General features: G+C 41.8%; 1 protein-coding gene across 2 annotated transcripts in view; it reads left to right on the forward strand.

Moving 5' to 3' along the window:
- Positions 1–21,628, forward strand: part of nup205 (nucleoporin 205) — a 100,602-nt gene extending 78,974 nt beyond the window's left edge. For both annotated transcript variants that reach the window (XM_048549296.2, XM_048549297.2), the window contains 12 exons: positions 3,712–3,903; positions 7,509–7,630; positions 8,561–8,699; positions 10,325–10,451; positions 11,051–11,127; positions 12,491–12,619; positions 13,778–13,904; positions 14,837–15,003; positions 15,287–15,410; positions 17,739–17,867; positions 18,488–18,564; positions 21,075–21,628. In XM_048549296.2, coding sequence (XP_048405253.2) covers positions 3,712–3,903; positions 7,509–7,630; positions 8,561–8,699; positions 10,325–10,451; positions 11,051–11,127; positions 12,491–12,619; positions 13,778–13,904; positions 14,837–15,003; positions 15,287–15,410; positions 17,739–17,867; positions 18,488–18,564; positions 21,075–21,227 — 1,563 coding nt within the window. In that variant the 3' untranslated portion in view covers positions 21,228–21,628. The remainder of the gene's footprint in view (positions 1–3,711; positions 3,904–7,508; positions 7,631–8,560; positions 8,700–10,324; positions 10,452–11,050; positions 11,128–12,490; positions 12,620–13,777; positions 13,905–14,836; positions 15,004–15,286; positions 15,411–17,738; positions 17,868–18,487; positions 18,565–21,074) is intronic.
- Positions 21,629–22,040: the final 412 nt, after the last annotated feature.

Raw genomic sequence — 22,040 nt, forward strand, 5'->3', positions numbered from 1 at the left:
GTTCTAAAGAGGATAGCTGCTAGACTGAGTCTGCAGAAGGTGCTGAAGGAACAAACAAGAAGTCGGTAATCCACTTATCCTCACTAGTTTATATGTCAGATGCATCTGTCAATGATAGTATCAGTAGGAGTGACCACAGCACAGCCCTCAGAGAGAGGAAGTTCAGTCTTCACATTCAGGATGCCCTACCTCGTGCTGTGCAGCACTTTTATTGTAGTCCAAGGCAGAATTCTCATGGATTAGCAACTCAAAGGTGTGCGTGCACAAGGTGCTGTAGGTCATTACCAGCTGCAGAATTATTTTCAACCACAATTTGTCACCTCATGGCCTGGCATATTCCCCACTCTGCCATTATCATTAAGACAGGGGATCAGCCCTGGTTGAATGAGAGTGAAGAAGGATGTGCCAGGAGCTGCACAAAACATGCCTAAAAATGAGTGTCAGCCTGATGAAGTGACAACACAAGATTACTTTAAACAGTGGAAGCAACATTCAATAATGGTAACCAATGCATAACCAAACTATCTGATCTAAGATGATAAAATGTGAGGCTGGATGAACACAGCAGGCCAAGCAGCATCTCAGGAGCACAAAAGCCGACGCTTCGGGCCTAGACCCCTCATCAGAGAGCCACAAAAGCCGACGCTTCGGGCCTAGACCCCTCATCAGAGAGGATCTAAGCTCTGCCACATCCCGTTGTGAATGGTGGTGCACAGTTAAACAACTAACAGTAGGAGCAGGCTCCCCAATATGGCTACCCTTAATGATGGGGGACTCCAGCACATCAGTGCAAAAGATAAGGCTGCAGAATTTGCATCTGTCTTCATCGAAAAGTATTGAAGTTGATGATCAATTTTGGCCTTCTAGGGTCCCAGCATCACAGGTGCCAGTCTTAAACTAATATCACCCTTGTCCTATCAAGAAACAGTGGAAGGCACTGGATATTGCAAAGATCTTGATAATATTCCAGCAATAGTACTAATGACTTGTGCTTTAGAAGTAGTTGCACCCTGGGCTATGCACTAGCATCTACCGAACTCTGGAAAGTTGTCCCGGTCTGTCCTGTTCCAAGAAAGCAGGACAATCACCCTGACAAATAATGTCCTATCAATCTACCGAAGTGATAGAGCTTTACTTTGCATGCTATGCAACAGCGCTTGCAAAAAAAACCTACTACTCATTGGTAAAGAGTAAGATATAACATCTACTTATTAGTGCTTAGTTTGAATTCTGCATGAACTTACTACAGCTTTGCTCCAAATGATGGAATGAAGAGCCCAATTCCAGAGGTGGCATGAAAGTAGTACAAACAAAGGTTGTTGTTGGAGGTGAATCACTTCAGTCTGAGGACTTCACTACAGGAGTTCCTCAGGGTAGTATTCTTGGCCTCTTCATTAATGATCTTCCCTCCACGTAAGGTCAGAAGTGGAGGTACTCACTTATGTTTGCATGATGTTTAGCACTGATTGCAACTCTTCATACTCTGAAACAAGACTTAGATGACATCCAGGCCTAGGCTGAAGTGTGGCAACAATGTTATTGGCTACTTGGGTGCCAGACAATGAGCATCTCCATCAAGAAAGAATTAAATCATTGTCCCCTGATGTTCCGTGAGCTGGACCAGCCACATAAATACCTTTAAGTACAAGAATAGGTCATAGATTAGGAATCCTGCAGGGAATAAGTTACCTCTAGTCTCTCAGCCACCTACAGGGCACAAGATAGCCTTGTCATGGATACTCTTCACTTAGCTGGATGAGTGCAGCTCCCATAACACCCAAGAAACTTGATGCCATTTAGGGCAAGGTAGCCAGGTTGATTGGGAACCACCTTCAACATTCATTCGCTTCACCATTGATGTAGTGAGCCATCAGTGTTCTCCGTCTGCAAGAGGCACGACAGTAGCTCACCAAGATGTTTCTACAGCACCTTTCAAATCTGCCCCCTCTACAACGCATAAGGACTGGGGAAACACATACCTGGGACGCGTCCATCTGAATGTCCTCCTACAAGCCACATACCATCCTGTCTTGGAACTAAGTTGTGGTTCCTTTGCTGTTGCTGAATTAAAACCCTAGAACCCCATTTCTTGTTGCCTTGTGGGTGTACCTAGACCCTGAGGTTTGCTGCAGCTCAAGAATGCAGGTCACCACCACCTTGCTCAGGGCAACAAAGAATCAGTAATCTATGCAGGCCTAGATAGTGGCTTCCACATCCCATTAATGAATGTTGTAAACGCAGTTAAAGCAAAAACTTCCCATTCTTGGCCCAGTTAAGGAAAGCTTATCCCAGGTGGCAGAAGGGACTTAGCTGTTCATTGCAGCATCTTATGATTATGTGGGGCAATCAACCTGAGTTCCAGCTTGCCGTTTAATGTGTCCTACCTTAATGTGTAGATGTTAATTGAGGAAAGAGTTGGCCTGCACTGTGAAACCTGTGACATCCGACCTGATTCTCAGGCCATGGATTACGAATGACTTTGTGGATGATTGTCCTGGACCGCCACAAGTACACAATCCATACCATCTTCTTGATCTGGTTGAAAGTGGACAAAAGAAATGGAACTTAGAAAAGTACAGCACAGTACAGGCCCTTTGGCCCACTATGTTGTGCTGTGGAATATTCCTAATCTAAAAATAAAATAAGCTAACCTACATTCCCCTCAATTCACTGCTGTCCATGTGCGTATCCAGCAGTCGCTTAAATGTCACTAATGACTCCGCTTCCATGACTACCACTGGCAAACTATTCCATGCGCTCTCAACGCTCTGGGTGAAGAACCTCCCTCTGACATCTCTATACCTTCCTCCTAACACCTTAAAACTATGACCCCTTGTTGCAGTCAGTCCTGCCCTGGGGAAAAGTCTCTGGCTATCGACTCTATCCATGCCTGTCATTACCTTGTACACCTTGATCAGGTCACCTCTCTTCCTCCTTCTCTCCAGAGAGAAAAGTCCGAGCTCAGTCAACCTCTCCTTGTAAGACAAGCCCTCCAGTCCAGGCAGCATCCTGGTAAACCTCCTTTGCGCCCTCTCCAATGCCTCCACATCTTTCCTATAATAGGGCGACCAGAACTGGACACAGTATTCCAAGTGTGGTCTCACCAGGGTTTTGTAGAGCTGCAGCGTAACCTCGCGGCTCTTAAACTCGATCCCCCTGTTAATGAAAGCCAAAACACCATATGCTTTCTTAACAACCCTGTCCACTTGGGTGGCCACTTTGAGGGAGTCAGGATTACTAGGTGGTCTTGCTCATTTATGGAATACTATTCCTTCCTTTATCTTTTCGCCTTTTACCTATTAGTTCCTGTCAGTGTTCTCTGAGATGTCTCTTCTAATCATGGAGCCTGTAATCCTCCCAGTTTATCCTATGCAACTGCAATGCCATGTCCAACATAATGTATACTCTTCACCCCACCTAAAACCATGTGATCTCCTGAGAGATGAAAAACTAGATACACTAATTCCAGAAAAAATACTGAATTGCTCTGATCCTCTTTGCTATTTTAATTGATGAAACCCAATACAAGTGATCAAAGTTACAAAGCGGCTTCTTTCCTTCTGAGGTCACCCTGTGTCAGTTATGCACTATTTGCCATGTCCTGAGGAGGAATGAAGTGGCACTTACACCTGTATCTCCAATCCATGAGTACCGTACTTTTTTTGCCATTGCGAACAGAACTTTGTCGATAAGTAATTTTTTCTGTTTCAGATGCTGGCACTGGCTGTGTTGGATCGGATTGTGGCTATTGACAAACATCAACAGTGGCTCTACTACCTTGCCAACAGTGGCTATCTCAAAACTCTAACAGATAGTCTGATCCAGGATGACGCCATCCTTCAGAGCATGCTTAGTCCCAAACCTCCATTACTGAAAGCCTTATACCTTTATGAATCCAAAATGGTAAGAGTGTGTGTGTGTGTATATGCCTACCTGTCTGTTTCTCATGAGGCTAAGGTTTGAAGGGTGTTTATCAAGCCAGGTAGCAACTACATTGAGCCCCTCTTCTGCTCCAATAGCTCCATAAGGGGAGTGCATTGACATCAAATAATGTCTGTCAACAGTGAGAACAGGACACAGAATTTCAGGTTCCAGATCCTGATCTTGGCACTAGTTACTACAAATATATAGCACATGGAACAGTACAACACAGGAAACAGGCCACTGTGCCTAGACCAACAATGATAACATTTTAAACTAATCCTGTCTGCCAGCACATGGTCTATATCCCTCTATTCGCTGCTTGTTCATGTTTGTCCAAATACGTCTTAAACATTGCTATTGTATTTTCTTTTACTACGTCCTCTGGCAGCACATTCAAAGTTTCCACTCTGTCGGAAAAGCTTCCCTCGCTCATCTCTTTTAAACCTTCCCCCTCTCACCTTAAATCTGTGCTCCCTAATAATTGACATGTCCAACCTGGGGTAAAAGAGTGACTGTCCACTCTATCCATGCCTCTCGTAATTTTGCATATTTCTGTTAGGTCGCCCCCTCAGCCTCTGTAGCTCTAGTGCAAACAAGTCAAGTTTGTCTAACGTCCCATTTTAGAAATACACTCATCCAGACAGCATCCTGGTAAACCTCTTTTGCGTTCTCTGCAAAGTCTTCACATCTTTCCTTTTAGTGTGTTGACCAGAACTGCACACAGTACTCCAAATGTGGCCTGACTAAAATTTTATTACAGCTGCAACATGACTGGCCATTTTTTTTTTGTACTCGCTGCCCTTGCCCATGAGGGCGAGCATGCCATATGCCTCTTTACCACGTTAACCACTTATATTGCCACTTTCAGGCTGCTGTAGACTTGCACCCCAAGATTATTCTTGTATATCAGTGTTCTGAAAGGTCCTGCCATTTACTGTCTTCTTACATTTTGCATTTGACCTCCCAAAATACATTACCTCTCAATGGGCCAGATTAAACTGCATCAGTATTTCTTCACCAACTTTCCAGCTAGTCTGTATCCTTTAACAACCTTCCTCTCAGTCCACAACTCCACCAAGATGCAAGCAATCTGCACACTTACTAATCAGACCACCCTCTATTTATCCAAATCATTTATACATGTTGCAAACGACAGAGGGCTCAGCACTGATCCTTGTGGAATATCCCTGGTCACAGACCTCCAGGCAGAAAAATACCTCTCTGCAACTACTCTCTGTCTCCTGAGACCAAGCCAATTTTGTGCCTAACTTGCTTTTCACTGTGATCTCATGTGAATTAATCTTCTGGATCAGTCTACCATGAGGGATCTTGTTATGTGCTTTAGTAAAGTACATGCGGATAACATTCACTGCTCTTCACTCATCAGTCATCTTCGTCACTTCCTCAACAAACTTCAGCAAATTTGAAAGATAAACCTTCTCCAACACAACCCATGCTGACTATGCCTAATTAGTCCATTCTTTTCCAAATGCAAGTTAATCATGTCTCTAAAAACCTTCTCCAACAATTTTCCTACCACTGTTGTAAGGCTCATTGGCCAATAATTTCTTGTATTATCACCGATTAACCAAAGGAACAACTTTGGCTATTCTCCAGTCTTCTAGGACTTTACCTGTAAAGAGAATACAAAAGTCTTTCTGAAGGCTGCAGCAATCTCCTCCTTTGACTCCCTCAGTATCCTGGGATAGATATCATCAGGTCCCATTGACTTATCTATCTTAATGTTTTCAAGACATCCAGCATTACCTACTTAGTATCAACAAACCCCTTTCCACTCTTACCATCATCCATGTCCTTCATGGTGAATACTAATGTGAAGTATTCATTAAGGACCTGGCACACTTACTCTGGCACCGTGAATAAATTCCCTCCTTTGTCCTTGAGGGAACTTGCACGTTCCCTAACTACCCTCTAGCTCCTAATATACATGTAAAATGTCTTGGGATTCTCCTTAATCCCACTTGCCAAGGACATTTCATGGCTCCTTTAGACTTTCTAATTCTTTGTTTAAGTTTTTCCTGCTTTCTTTATATTTCTCAAGGGCTTTGTCTGATTTCTGTTTCCTAAACCTTACATATGGTTTCTTTTTCTTTTTGACTAAACTTCCCAATATCTCTTTCCATGAGACATTCCTGAGTCTTTCATCCTTGCAGGAACATGCTAGTCCTGAACTCTGATCAGCTGGCCTTCAGAAGGTTTACACATGTCAGATGTGGATTTACTGTCATAGCTAATCAGATTTCTCGAGGTTCCTGCCTAACGCTGTTATCATTAGCCTTCCCCCAATTTAGTACTTTGACCCACGGACCCAGTCTTATCCTTATTCTTAAGTATCTTAGAAGTTATGGAATTGTAATTACTGTTCCATTGAAACTTCAATCACCCGTTCTGGCCCTTTCCCAAATATAAGGTCTAGTACTGCGCCTTCCCTGGTTGGACTATCTCCATATTATTTCAAGAAACTCTCTGGGTGTACCTGGCAAATTCTGTTCCATTTAAGCCCCTGGCACTAAGGGAGTCCCAGTCAATATTGAAGAAGTTAAAATCACCCATGACAATAACGGTTCTTTTCATATCTTTTCACGATTTTCCCACAGATGTGTTCCTCTATCTCTCACTGGCTATCTGGAAGTCAATAATGTAATCCCATCATTACGATTGCACCTATTTTCCTGACTTCTATCCATATAACCTCGTTGGATTAACCCTCCAAGATGTTTTCTCTTAGAGCAGCTGTGATATTCTCCTTAAATAGTAATGCAAGTCCAGTAGTGGAAGCTGTAGTCATTTGAGTGTCAATAAGCCTTATCTCCCATGTAAAGCATGTTGGCTCCCTCAATGTTATCCTGCGGCTGAATAAGGAACTTAATTTTCTCGCATTATGCTCTCTATTATTCTCTATGTCAGCCTTCTAAAATTAAATAAACTAGGATAAAGGTACATCAGTGAGAGTTTTAATTTGGATCATAGATTTATTATACCATGAACGTGACCTCTCGTGAACCATACCTGGATGCTTGTGCTTATAGTTTCTGTTTTGTGGTTCGTGGGGGATGGTCATCGGTATTCAGCAAGCTAACGCTGTATGGCCGTTTTTTTACTGATGCAGGCTTTCTTTCCTAGGACTCCTTAAAACCGCATTCTAATTTTCAAACATTGTGATTTGACCTCCTTCTTGATTATTAGTCCAGTAGCAGATCATTCCTCCTAAATTCTACTTAAGTGACAACTATGATGTTAATGAAAGGAAAATATTGGACCATGTTAATCTATGAAGCTGTATTTGTTATACACTTGCTAAGAAACTTATTTTTTAGTAATCAATTGAGTGAGAACATTTATCAGTATTAAGTCTACAACTACATATATTGGTCATTTTTAGTCTGTGTGTGCACAGTGTAGGCAAAAGCCAGTCCTTGGAGTTTCTAGTTAATGTGTGTTGTTTTGTGTTAGCTCTTGCATACCATTTTAGTTTCATTTTTAGCACCAGCCAAATATTTTTCCTTGCAGCAATTTGTTTCTGTTGACAGCATTAAGTTTTCGTTGTTTATTATATTCACCAGGCCTTCTTGACGAGAGTGGCTAAGAACCATCATGGAGCCTTGGAGCTTCTGACAGCAGGCATTATTGTGCGCCTGTCCCAGTGCCAGGTCTATGATCACCGGCCTGAAACTGAGTCGCACAGGTAATAAGCGCAAGTTGATTCCTGGGGCAGGCGATAAATGCAGGTCTAACCAGTGACGTCCTTTATCATATGAAAGAATAAAAGTCTAATGTATTTTTATAAAAGCAAAATTGGTGGCATTTCTTAAGGTGGGTGAGCAGCAGTGCATTCAGGTTATACTGCTGCTAGCTCTTTCTGAGCTCGAACTGTCCGGGTGAATAGTTGGGGGTGGCTCTGGAATCTGGGCTGAAGACCTCGTGTTTAGTTTCTTGCAGATAAAAATTTAACGAAATCTTTGCAACATTAATAAGTATTTCCATGTAAAAATAAGTAAGATGGAGAAATAAATGAGTATTTCCGGGTTCCCAAAGAAAATGGTGCACATTGCCTCTGCCTCTGAAATCAATCATTACTCCTGATCCATTTGGTTCCTGATAAGTAAATGCACCACAGCCTATTGGAGTCAGCCATCAAGCCCACCAGTGACCGTGTCAATCTCAAGCCTATCTGGAGTCTTCTGACTTCAGCCATGATTGGCCAGAAGGCCCCTGAGCATCCAAGAGTAATACCTGAGGGTAACCAGTCCGTCTGTTGGACCAGGAATGGCGACATGACCTCAGACCTTCCTCACAGCCAGTCTTGAGTTGGTTCATTCTAGATAAACCATGCTACTAGCTGGATCCATTTTCAGCTAAATGGCTGCAGGGAGTGACCCTTTTTATCGTGTTAACAAAGGGATCCTGCAGCAAAGAGCTTCGAACCGCAAGATATCCATGTTTCTTAAACTGTTTAAAGTGATCGATCATGCACATCTTCATTGTGAAGGATGACAGTACTTTATCAGTATAGCTGCAGTATGGTCCTTTTTCACTTCAGTATGCTATGCACATTTCCTTCTAGTTACTAGCCTTCTTTAATGCAACACCTTTATCATATTTTCTTCTTCCCCAGTATGTTTTGTATAAGAGACCCATCAGGATTTATCCCAGCCCCTGTGGAGCGGTATCATCAGATTCTGCTCCCAGCTCTTCAACTTTGCCAGGTGATATTGACCTCCAGCATGGGGAAACACCAGTTGGCTGCAACACAGGTAACTTGTCTAGAAACAGCTCCTCCATTCTGATCAGCCATGCAGCTAAGTGTGAGAATGTGCTTAATTGTTAAAGCAAAATGCTTTAGCTCTCATCCTCAGCTCTGCCTCTCATATGTGATGTCTCCATGATCTAATAGCTTGCTGGTGCTCACTGCATAGCCTCATGGATGAAGCATGCCCACTGTGCCAGTAGTATGAGAGAAACATGGTTGGCACTTTGTGGGGAACATGTTAGAAGAAATTTCTTTGAGAGTAGAATTGCATTTGAGGATAAAAGTCCAATGGAAGAGTAAAATAACCAGTTAGACGTGTGAAAGGCATTCATAAATCTTCATAAAAATGAAATGTATCTGTTTGAAATGTGTTGTATGATCCAGTCGCAGCTGAACTAAGTCTAACAGTTAAGCTGAAATGAGTGTCAGCCATGGCTCAGAATACTTGATTTTATATTTCCAGTATCTAGTGTGGGACTTAAACCCTGACCTTCTAAGCTAACACTTGTGAAATATTGAGGCAGTGTTTATTTGGATGAGTCATTTGGCTCCTTGTGTGATGTGAAGAATTCTCTGATACAATTTGACGAAAATAGAGAGTTCTCCTTGGCGTTCTGGTGAATATTTTCATCTTGAGCAACATCACTGAAGTTTACCTGGTCATTATGTTGCTGTTGGGAAAGCCTGCTGAGTGCAAATTGCCTCCATTTGATTCAGAGTCCATAAAGGGTACAGGTAGGTGGTAAGCAAAGATTTGGCAGATATGGTTAAATATGAACTTGTATGCTTTAGCAGGGAGAATAGAAAAGTAGTGAATTAGTGAAATGGAGAGATTACAGAACTCCAAGGTTTAGAGGGATCGTAATGTCCTAAGATTTGAATCAAAAGGTACACCCAGTGATGTAAAAATATTGTTTATTACAAAAGGAATGGAGCGTAAAAGTAGGGATGTTTTGCAGCAGTTTGTACAGTGCATCTAGTGTATTTGCAGTTTTATGCTCCTTACTTAAGAATTGATACAGATGTGTAGGGAGCAGTCCAGAGAAGAGTCATGCGATAAAACTTGTGTTGGAGATGTTGTGAGAAAAGGTTGGGCAGATATTGCATATCTGCCAATATCCTTAGAATTTAGAGAATAAAAGGTAATTTCATTGATCCTGAAAGCACAGGATGGATGCTGAAAGAGTGTTTCCCCTTGTAGGAGAAACTGGAATTATAAGATACCATTTAAAAATAAATGCTATCCCATTTAAGATTAAAATGGAGGGAAATTTATTCTATGAGTTGGCAATCTTTGTAATTCTTCTCTAGAGAACAGTGGAGTCTAGGTCATTTTAGGAGCGATCCTTAACTAACAAAAACATTAGTGGTTATAGGGGTGGGTGGGAATGTAAAGTTGACGCCACAGTAAGATTAACCGCAATCTTACCAAATAGCCGAGCAGACTCTCTGCTGAATGATTTACTCCTCCTAATTTGTACGTTTGTATGTCCTCTTCATAACAGTAACTTCGCTTATAAAGTATTTGTTTGGCTGAGGTCATTTGAGATGCCCTGAGTGCTGTACAAGTGCACATCTATCTTTCTTGATCTCATCTGATCACAATTGTCTTTATTCTTTCCACTGCAGGTACTGCAGTTTCTAATTTCCCATTCAGACCCCATCCAGGCTATTCTACGCTGCCAGGAGTTAACTCCAGCATCCCTGAAGGAGTTAGCACTTTTGACAGGCATCATAAGCAAAGCGGCCTTACCAGGTAAGAAATGGTAATGCAAGAACTGTCCTTGTTTCAAGACTTGGACATGGTTGTTTGCCTATTTATTTCCTCTGTGCCTGCAGTTTCAGATTCTGTTGATTTTGTCACTAATTGTCAGTTTTTTAGCCTGATGCCTTGCTTGATGAAGGCATCAATTATACTGGTATTAAGTGACATGGGCCATAGTGCTCAGTTTGATTTTTAATCTGTGCTGAGTTAGTTGATCGCACCAGGGACAGCCATTGAAATTCTACAATTAGGCTCAACAAGCAAGTAGATACAGTGACTCAAGCTTTTCTATTTACCGTGCTAGTTTCTGCATCCCTGTACCAAAAACTGGTGGTAACTGTTATTGATTCAGCTCTCAACCATTGTCATCAAAAGTAATTTAGCAGGTCCTTCACCTTCAGGAGTAGGGACCACATGTGCCTTTTGTGGCCTATTGACACTACTGTCTGAATGTATAAAAGAATGAGCAATGTAGAAAAGAATGAGTAATGTACTGGATGTTGTTGCCTGTGGATCTTAGACAGCTTTAACAATTTAGGTATTCATAAGAGAGGAGAAGAATATTGGTTGTGATACTTGTTTATTTTCAGGTGTGGTAAGTGTGATAGAAATGGATGGTAAAGATGGGGCAACCATGGAATTTCAAGGTCAAATTGGACGTTTCCAGGTATTTAACTTTGTATTTTAAAATGTTTATGTCTTTCCTTGGAACTTCTTTCTTTCCTTTCCGCTATTTTTTGGTTCTGTGCTGTCTGTAGAAGTCTGGTTTAGAACCCACAGACTAATTCTGCAGTAATAGCTTTTGGAGAGACGGTTGTATAGTGGTAATTTTAAAAAAAATATATAAAGCTCTGTCTCAGACATAGTTAGATCTGCAGGTGCTGGAGTCAGAGGTAACCGTGTGGAGCTGGAGGAACACAGCAGGCCAGGCAGCATCAGAGGAGCAGGAAAGTTGACGTTTCGGGTCAGGAAGCTATGTCTTCCCATTTTAGAGGTTCAACTATATGTAAATGATTTTAAACATTGTTTGAAGAAAGAAAGCAGTGAGAATATCTGTGTTTCCACAGAACGTTCCTCTTACAATAACATCAACTGTTGCAAATCATTGTCATTTCTGGGACCTTGCTGTGCCAAACAACTGTTGCATTTTTCTGTTATGTTCAGTAAATTTTAAAACTTTGTGTCTTGCTGTGATTTATTTCCTGCTGCTCCGGGGTCAGCATTGTCTGTACACACTGGTGTGAACCAGGGAACTATTGCTGGAGAGCCCTGTAAAAGTGAATGTATTCAGTTCTGTCAAGGTTTTTGAGCACACGCTGCACATTCAATGATACTTACTCTATCCAGATACGCAGCCCACATCTCCACAGTAGTGCTTGCCATGCTTTATATTGTAATCAGAGTGCTCCGACTTCCAGCAGCATCACTGGGAAACCAGCACAGTGGCTCAGTGGTTTACACTGCTGCCTCACAGCTCCAGGGACCCGGGTTCAATTCTACTCTCAGGTGACTGTCTGTCTGGAGTTTGCACATTCTCTCCGTGTCTACGTGGGTTTCCTCCGGGTGCTCCGGTTTCCTCCCGCAGTCCAAAGATGTGCAGGTTAGGTGGATAGGCCATAGCAAATTGCTGGTGTAAAAAAAAATCTCTCCTGTTCCTTTGCTGCCTGGCTGCTGTGCTCCCCCAGCTCCACACTTTGTTATCTCTGGCCCAAGCATTGGTAGTTCTTACCATTTCTGAGTTAGATGTCTGCTGCTTTTCCAGATGTGCAGAAGACTGCACTCTGGCTCACCACAGGCCCTGATTCCATCTACTCAATACTTTACAGATTAAGAACAGTATTTAATGTGACAGATTTAAAGTTTAACATGAAAGTGTATTTGCTTCTTTTGCGCTTCTTGAGTATTTTAAATGTGTTATTGCCTATTGTGTGTCTTACTATATTGTCACGTTTTGCTGAGAGGCACATTACATTTTCAGTGAATACAGGTTTCAGCATTGATGGCTTGTATTTATCTTTTGTGATCACCAGCGTCAGTGCCTGGGCTTGCTCAGCCGATTCACTGGATCTGACCGACTTTATGAGGTGAAGAAACAACCGAATGGCACTCGGGTCAGTGGAATGAGCAAGAAGGATGAGATGGAACTAGCTATACAACAGGTAAAATTCAAGTCAGATCCAGGAAATGAGGTCTCCTGACTTCTGTGCATTGTTTGTTTATGAAAACTGCAAGACTGACAATTCTATGTTAAAGGGGCACATGAACCGAAGAATTTGGGAAAAGTTGGTAAACCTCTTTTTTTTGTATCATTAAAAAGAATTGGATCGACTCTGTCATCAACTTGTGTTTGTGCAGCAATCACAATGCTTGAAGCTTGCAACCCAGAACAGATAGATAGCTGCGTACTTATTCTGAAGAGCATATGTGGAGAAAGACAGCGTATAGAGCTGATGCTTCCTGTAATCTGATCCTAATTTTAACCAACTTAGCTTAGTGTGTTATTAAATGTTGACTTAACAGTTTCGCAGCAGATATAACAAATGTATTACTGGTAATTTTCAGGAACTAACACACCCAACACCATTTTAGAGGCACGTGTTAGGATCTATTCATTTTGAGAGAAGCAAGCAATTTTATAGAATTTAAGGACAGAAATAGATCATTCAGCTCTCTCATGCATTGGTCTACATTTGGAAAGAGCAATCCACTTGGCCCCATTTCACCTACTATTTTCAAATAACGTTGCAAAACCTATCTGGGATTAATGTGAAAAAAATCGTTGGTTCTTAAAAAATATATAGTCCTGGCTGTATGTCAGGAGAAGGATGAGCCTCTAACTGAATGAAGGGTTTAATGGTTTCACTTGTTCATGTGATGTCTCTTAGGAGACCTTACTGAAATGGAATATAACACTTATCATTTTTAGTCTGCTCATGCACATATCAAGTATTCTGCTATTTTATTTTCTGTTTTTCTAAGTTTACTAATTGTGAACAAATTTGATACTAATGGGAGCCTGATTTTTCTCTCTCTTTCTTCCTTTAAAATGAACATCATAATATGGAGACTGGGTCACTGCTAAAATGATATTAATAAACATTTGGAGCACTTCATACGTTAGAAGCAACTTCCATTTCAAGGAAGTTGCCTGGCAGCTTTATTTTAAATTGCATTTTTTTTTTGCAGTTCACAAGACTAAATGTTAAGAGAAGTATTTACCTGCAGCAGGAACATTGGTAGGCAAATGACAGAAAAGCTTTTATTATTTTCTGATTACTCTGTGATGTAAACAGCAGTTCTTGTCTCTGTCTTTTCAGATTTGTGCAAATGTGGTGCAATACTGTCAGAAGCTGCTGATACAGAGCAGTCCTGGATCCCAGTACACAATCTGCCTTTTTACTCCCAGTCTTGCTGAAGGCACATCTCGAGAAGCAAGTAGGCAAGGTGAGCCGAATGCCTCCTAGCTGCACTCCTCACCAGAAACAAACTTTGCCAAATGTTCATCTACCCTTCTGTAGATTCTAAATAATATCCTCTCCATGTTAAATGTTCACAAGGAAACATTTCTAGAGCTGCTGTGTGATAAAGCATGGCTGCATGGAGGAGCCAGGCATTTGGTGGGGCAGGGTTGGAGTCGGTCAGTTTTTCTGAGCCCATAATTTCAGAAACATTTGTTTCTTTTCCTCTGCAACTCTTTACAGGTTAATGGGCTGTTCTTTTGAGGTTAAACCCAGATTGACATTTTATTAATGGGGATTTGAGGCCAAAGGATTTGCTCCTCTTTGTTAAAAGTGCAAGAGCTGACATAAGTGCACTTTGTGTTTTTATAAAACTACTAATAAAATGAGAACCATTTCACATGAAAGAGATTGCATTATTGCAATTGAATGTTTGTCTTTGCCAGGCAGTCCAGTATTTCTCTGTTTAGTAACAGTAACTCAGACTATTACTACCCCCGCCTCTGAATTTTGAATGTTTCTCTGGTCAGACTTCACAGGGAAAATCTGCCTTTTCTGAAAGTGTGGAACAAGAGAAGTAAACACAGCAGGTGTAATTCAAATGCTGTTACCCTGCCCAAGGAAGATATCTCCCAGCCAGTGGGGATATGGAAGGAGTAGAGGAATTGTTTATCAACATAGAGAGGAGAGTCATGAAAAAGATTGTGTGTTTGTTTGATAGTGATTATTTTTGACAGAGATCAGACACCTTGACCATCTTTCAGTTTGTCTGTGTTGAATCTTGATAACCAGGGTCTCCTTGAGATTTTGGGGACTGGGATTCAGGGTCGTGGGCTGCTGTTGTGTGTGCAAGAATAAAAGTTGACATTTTCTGGCTTGAGCTCCAATGAAGGGAATTTTATTTCTACCCACTTGCAGATGCTCCATTGCCAATGGTACCTTACTGGAGGCTGCCCAGCCTTGGAGTCGTTCTGTTCCTGTTGAAGCAAAGTGCGAACGATTTCTTCAGCAACTACGAGATCCACCGGCAGAGTGTGACCAAGTACCAGAATCTGCAGCATCTACCCCCAGATGAAATCAAGGAGGTGGGTGTGTGGCAGTGTAGGCTCTGATTTACTCTGCGTAAATGTCAGTACTTTTTGGCTCAATGAACCTAGATTGTGTCATCTTGCAGTCTGTTCTGAAGAAATCAGCTCGACTTCCTTGACACTTTTTCTCATATATGTGATAGTCAGAGTCACTTTTGTCTCCTTGTATTTCCGCTCGGGCAGCCATTTCCTGATTTATGATAGGTGCCCAGCAGCCCGCAGAATCCTGGTAACCATTTGCAGCCATAGATAATGAAATAGTCTGCCTTGTCTCCCACAGCTGTGTCAAGCAATGGTACCCTTTGGAGTAGACAAGATTTCAGCTGTTCAGCGGCATGTTCTGGCAAGACGTAGGCTTGTACAGCAGATCAATCACCGGGCTGAGCTGCTGTCTGTCTATTGCTGTATCCTTTACTGCCTCTTTCTTTCCAGTTCACCGTAGCAAGTGAAAACCTTAGAATTTCTGTCACAGCCAGCTTTCTTCTGAGTTTCCCAATATTTTAATTGAGACTTTGTCTGGGACCGTGTGGAAGATGTACAGTGCATTGGATATTTGAATATTTGTTTATATGTCAAGAACTTGAGGTACAGGGCTGAGTCCCATCATACCATGTCTGTGACTAAAAGCAAGCAAAGGGGCACTTCCAGGCTTGTAGATTGTAGGAGAAAGCAATTGTGATTCTGTTGGTTTTGTATCAGAATGTCCACGTGTCTCACATGCCAAAGACTCTGAACCTGCATAATCAATCAATTCATTATAATAAAGGTGACACCTAATAAGATATAAAAGCACCAAAGAGAATTAATACATTCAAGTATAGTATGACTTAGGATACTTTGACATATTTAGTGCACTGACATATCCAATCCCGACATATCCAAAAATAATTTTACATCATAAGGTTTATAGCAATGCTCATGAACCACAGAAAGCCCTTCAAGCATTTGCCAGTGGTTTGGAGAATAAGATGTAAGTAGCCACAGTAATGAGTAAACTGTGAGCCAAGAAACAGCAGAGAGGGAACAGAGTAGGAATTAATGAGTCCTTTTCAAATTGGCAGGCAGTAACTAGTGGGGTGCTACAGGGATCGGTGCTAGGACCCCAGTTAGTCACAATATTTATTAATGATTTGGATGAGGGAACAAAATGCAACATCTCAAGGCTTGCAGATGATGCAAAGTTGGATGGGAGGTTGAACTGTGACGAGGATACAGAGATTCTTCAGTATGATCTGGACATGTTGGGTGAGTCGGCAAATCAATGGCAGATATGGTATAATTTGGATAAATGTGTGGTTATTCACTTTGGAAGCAAAAACAAGGCAGCAGATTGCTACCTGAGTGACTAAATTGGGAGAGGGGAGTGTGCAGCAGGATCTGTGTGTCCTTGTGCACCAGTTGCTGAAGGTAAGCATGCAGGTGCAGCAGGCGGTAAAGGCACATGGTATGTTGGCCTTCGCTGCGAGAGGTTTTGAGTACAGGAGCAGGGATGTGTTGTTGCAGTTATGCAGGGACTTGGTGAGACCACACCTGGGATATTGTGTGCAGCTTTGGTCTCCTTTTCTGAGGAAGGATGCTCTTGCTCTCGAGGGAGTGCAGCAAAGGTTTATCAGGCTGATCCTGGGGATGGTGGGTCTAACGTGTGAGGAGAGATTGACTGGATTAGGATTGTTTTCACCAGAGTTCAGATGAATGAGGGGGTGCATATCGTAGAGACTTATAAAATTCTAACAGGACTGTACAGGGTAGATGCAGGGAGGATGTTCCTGATAGTGAGTGTGTCCAGAACCGGGGGTCACAGTGTGAGGATTCAGGACAGACGATTTAGGATGGAGATGAGACATTTCTTCACCCATTGAGTGGTGAGCCTGTGGAATTCATTTATCATAGGAAGTAGTTGATGCCAAAACATTTGAAAGTATTCAAGAAGTGATTAGGCAAATAGGATCAAGGGTTATGAGGAGAAAGGCAGGATTAGCCTATTGAGTTGGATGATCAGCTGTGACGGTGAAGAGTGGTGGAGTGGGCTTGAACGGCCGAATGGCCTTCTCCTGGCTTCTACCTTCTATGTTTCTAGAAATACTTAGCAGACCAGATAGCAGCCCTGCAAATCTGCCACTCTCACTCAACACATCAATTTGCACAAATCCAGCCAAGTTAACACTCTGGGCAAAGCCCCTACTGTAGACAGTAAGGCCTTTTAGCCACCAGCCAAGTGATGAAAGAAAGCTAACCTTTCAGCCTGACCCCATTGAAGATGAAGGTTATTTGTTTTCCCACTTCTGCCAAAGCAAAATGGGCCTCCCAGACCCAGCGTAATTTCTGCTTCCCTCCATTTTCACGCTAAAAACAATTTAAACTTCCCACGACGCCGAGGAAGAACTCACTCGGCATCTGATATATAAATTCCACATCCCTCTCTCAGCCCTTCCCTCCCTCCCCTCTTCCCCCCCCCCCCGATCCTTGAATCCAAAAACAACAAATGTTCTCATCTAGCATTCATTTCCAAGCCAGCTGTGCTTTCCCAGTTACATCACTGACTTCTGCTTTCTTATTGTTCGATGTGGATGCACAGCTATTCCTCCTTAAATAGAAAAGAAATACAGATACTGAGTGCTTCCAGCATTTAATGTTCTGACTTCAGATTTTCAATGTCTGCTTTTTTTAATAGCATTTCATATAAATAAAATAGCATCTTCTGCTCTGTTCCTTGACCTACTGTAATTTTTCAGTCATTGTGGAAAACTGTCTGTTTATCTTGTGGCGACATCTAGAGTATTACTTCCTGTATTTTACACCACCTGATGCCCATGTTTCCCTGAATATCCAGAGTGGATCTTACAGAAGCAGGCGATTTCAAGGTAAGCACCAGACTTGACATTGAGCAATGCACACTTTTGGCTGGCATTACGATACTCCTTTCTAATGCCCATTCTGGAGTCTCATTGTTTTCCATGTAATAGTTAGTACTGTATCACTTGCAGTTCTGCAATGGATTATTTATCTGTGAATCATCCCACTCCATCTGCTCACCAAGGTTCAATATTCTGTGGAGCAGGCACAGTGAAAAAGATTTGCATGGAGCTTGTGGTACACACTTGTAAGGGCTGAGCGATTTTTGAAAAGCGTTTTCAGGCATGGCATTAACCAATAGAAACTAGAAATGAACTGAATCAATTCCTGGTCTGAGCTGCTGGTGTTGCAGTTAACTTAAGTCTAAGAAGGTGCTGATAACCATGTGGCTTGCTTGACCACTCCAGAAATCACCACAAGGACTATAAACAGCAGCAAGTGTAAATATCCTTGAGCCATGTCACTGTTGGAGGCCCCTCACAGATTTGATCTGGAGCAATGTGAAGTGGATAACTTCTAGATACAATGGCAATGTTGGCCCCAATATGAAGTGCCTAATTTCTGGGATACTTATTGCTCGATACATGAATTGAATGCTAATCCATTCTATCTATTTTATTAACCCCAGATCGCAGTGGTCTTGATGCGAGTCCTGAATCCAGGCGCCTTGTTCTAAGTCAAGTAAACCAACATGATATTGAGCAGGTAGGTTTTTAATTTTTGTTGCAAAGCTTATTTTTCTTAGCTCTGAAACATTGATGTTCCTGTGTAATGAAGAAACGATCTGAAGAATGGTCACCAAAACAATCTGAAACAGGGTGCAGCCTGAACAAGGAACATTCATTTGGAAGTTGACAATAATGGAAATCTGGTGTTGAGAGATAAAGAGGTGCAACTTTTTGCCTCCAGGAAATGTCGTGGTACTGTTATAGGAAAACTTTTAATTTAGTAATCTTATAAGATCAAATCATTAGTTAAATTTAAAAGGAATTTCAAGTCATTAAAACAAGGTTAGATTGAGATTAAAACAAGGTTAGATTGAGATGGCATGTACCACAAGTTTTTTTTTCTTTATTGCTTCTTGAGATGTGCACGTGACTGGCAAAGTCATCATTTATTCCCTATCCCTAGTTATCATTGAGCAGAGCTGGTGAATTCTTGAATCACTGCAGTCTATGTGGTATAGGTACTCCCTCAATGCTGCTGGGCCTTGCGCTCATCTAGAAGGGTCGAGAATATTCAACATACTCCTGACTTGCTGAGAATAAAAAGGTGAACTTGAGCCCATGAGAAGCTGATACAGGAGCCATAAAGCAGGAGAACACTAACAGTCATTTATAAAGAATGTGAAGTAAAGAATATAAAGACAATTGATGTGAAGTGGACACCTGCAAATTAACACAGGCAGATGAAGTGAGTCATCAAGAAAGTGGCAAATGGAGTACAATATGCAAAGATGCTGGTTCATCTACTTCAGTGGGAAGCATGAATAAGCCATATTTTTTAAATGGTTTAAAGTGTTTTTGTTCAGAATGATTTGGATGTGTTTATACATGATGCATAAAAACTTAACGTGAACATTTGATTATATTTTGTTGCAAGAGGGTTAGAAATAAAGAGGTTCTGCTGTGATTGGACAGGGTTTTGGGGTCCCCAGACTGAAGGAGGGGATAGATATTTCTACCTGTTCAGGAATGTTATGACACACTTCTGGAGAAGGTGGGATTTTAACCCGGGTCTCCTGGCTCAGAGTTAGGGGCACTACTGCTGTGCTGTAGAGCCCCCAAAGTGGGATTGATGTTTTCTGTTCAACCTGTTTCCTCTGGAGCAGGTGGAACTTGAACCCAGGCCTCTTGGTTCAGAGATAGGGACACTCCTGCTGCACCTCAAGCCCTCCAAGAAAGCATACACTTCCCTTAGAGAGGGTTCATTAGACTGATTTCTGTGATGAGAGGGTTTCCCTGTGAGATGAGTCTGAGTAGAATGCCCCAGGTATGAGAGATGATCTAATTGAAAAATGTAATTTTCTGAGAGACTTCACCGGCCAAATGCTGAGTCGCTTCTCGCTGCTTCGAGACTGTCAGACTTGGGGACATTGTTCGAAGTGAAGGAGTCATCGGTTGAATACTGTGATAGAAATCTCATCACTCAGAGTCTTTGGGATTCTCTTTCCCTGGATGTTTGTGAATGTTCATTTGTTGAGTGTAGTTAGAACTGAGATCAGTAGTCCTGTGGGATTTAAGGGAATTAAGGTTGTGATGATGATGACGAGGCCAAAGATCCCTCGGAATTGTATTGAATAGTGGAGCAGGCTTGACAGGTCATGTTGCCTACTCCTCTTATTTCTCTCTGTTTTTCATTTGAAAATCACGTTTATAAAATAAAGATCAGAGATAATGGGAACTGCAGATGCTGGAGAATCCAAGACGTCAAAGTGTGGAGCTAGATGAACACAGCAAGTCAAGCAGCATCGTAGGGGCACAAAAGCTGACGTTTCGGGCCTAGACCCTTCTGATGAGTTCATCCAGCTCCACACTTTGTTGTCTTTGTAAAATAAAATCTTGTTTTGTACACCATGGGTTTTGTGAGTTAAATGCAGAAATGCAGGCCCAAAGGGGAGCCCCGTTTCATCGCTGGTAATCCTTAAATGGATCCTTCTCAGCTTTGGTGCTGCCCACAGCCAAATAGAACGTAGTTCGCACAAATGCACAGTTATGGAGGGCTGAAGGAGACATGTAGGGTTATGAAGGTGAGGGGAGATGTAGAAAAAGATGACTTTCAAAGTAGCCATTCCAAGTGAATTCGGTGTCTGCTCGTTCACCACGGGAGATGGTATTGTGACTTTTCAAAGTAAAGGGCTTTATGGGCTTTCACCTGAAATGTGCAGGAGTTTCGTGGTTAGCAGTTTACCCAAATCGGCAAACATTCCTTTCCCATCTCAATAAATTAACTGGTCAGCTGTCACCCACAGCAGTGAGACAAAGCTCCCAATGTCCCATCACTTGCGGTTTAAAATTCACAAAGGAAACTTTTGTCTGAGTGAGGTTAGAAAATAAAGCTTGGCTAGTACACTTGTGTCTAGCACTTTGTCGTGTCAGAATGAAATGCGTAGCCTCTGTCTTCGTGATAAAAGTGTATAAATTGGAAAAGATGTTAGAAATACATCTAATCAGCCATGCCATTTAATAACTGAGTGTTCTGGGTTCTTCTTTCAGCTTCAGATTGATGCATCGGCAAGTTTTGGGGAGTCCCTGCAGAAGAAACTGCTTGACATTGAGAGTGTTTACTGCAAAGTTCGGTCACGACACTTGTTTATTCAGGCACTAGTTCGACGAATCCGTGGCCTTGTGAGGATAAAGAGGTCCTGATGGTCTTCTGCTCGGCCACAAGTGACTGTGCACACCATTCACCAGCTGTTTTCTTCTTTCTTTCTTCTCTTTCGTGCCCCACCACCAATTAAAATTATGGGCTTCTGTACAGCTCTCAGTAACTACTATGATTTTTTTTGTACTAAGGATTGAACTGTAATTACAATTAAATGTTATTTTTCATGAAGAATAAATTTCAGTTTTCAGAACTGGAGTTTAAGTTTTTGTCTGAGATCAGGGATGTAAAATGGGGATTGATTAGGCTGAAAAGGACACGTTTCTTTTTCTGAAATGATTTCCCAATTACCCTTCCTTTACAACAGCAGCAAGTTATACGTTGAAAATTAACACAGCTGCTGTCTTCACCTTTTTGCAATAAACACAATTGTTTGCCTTCTGAATTTTATCCCTTTATGGTCTTAATGTCAGTTATTCCTCTCTTGACTTGGCTTAATTGATAGAAGTTGAATACCATTATAGAGAGATGAGACGTACCTTGTAGTCCTGAGTAAGTGCTGCATTGTTTAAAGTGCACCCTTTTTGAATGAGGTATTGAACAGAAGCTCATGCTCTTCACAGGTGAATGTAAAGGACCTTTGACATTAAAAGTAGTGTCGTCTCCTTTTGTTTTTGCTGAGATGCCATCAGACTCCTGATGAGCACAGACTAAGCCGCCTTACCTATTTCAGTGGCAGTAATATTTCAGGTCAATGACACCTCACCAATCTTGCATGCAAATTTCTTAAAATGTCACCAAGTTTTCTGCCAGTCACGCCAATTTTGGTCTATTTGGGTCAAAAGTAAACCATAGAA

Source organism: Stegostoma tigrinum, chromosome 18, assembly GCF_030684315.1.
Source record: "Stegostoma tigrinum isolate sSteTig4 chromosome 18, sSteTig4.hap1, whole genome shotgun sequence".
Classification (NCBI taxonomy): Eukaryota; Metazoa; Chordata; class Chondrichthyes; order Orectolobiformes; family Stegostomatidae; genus Stegostoma; species Stegostoma tigrinum.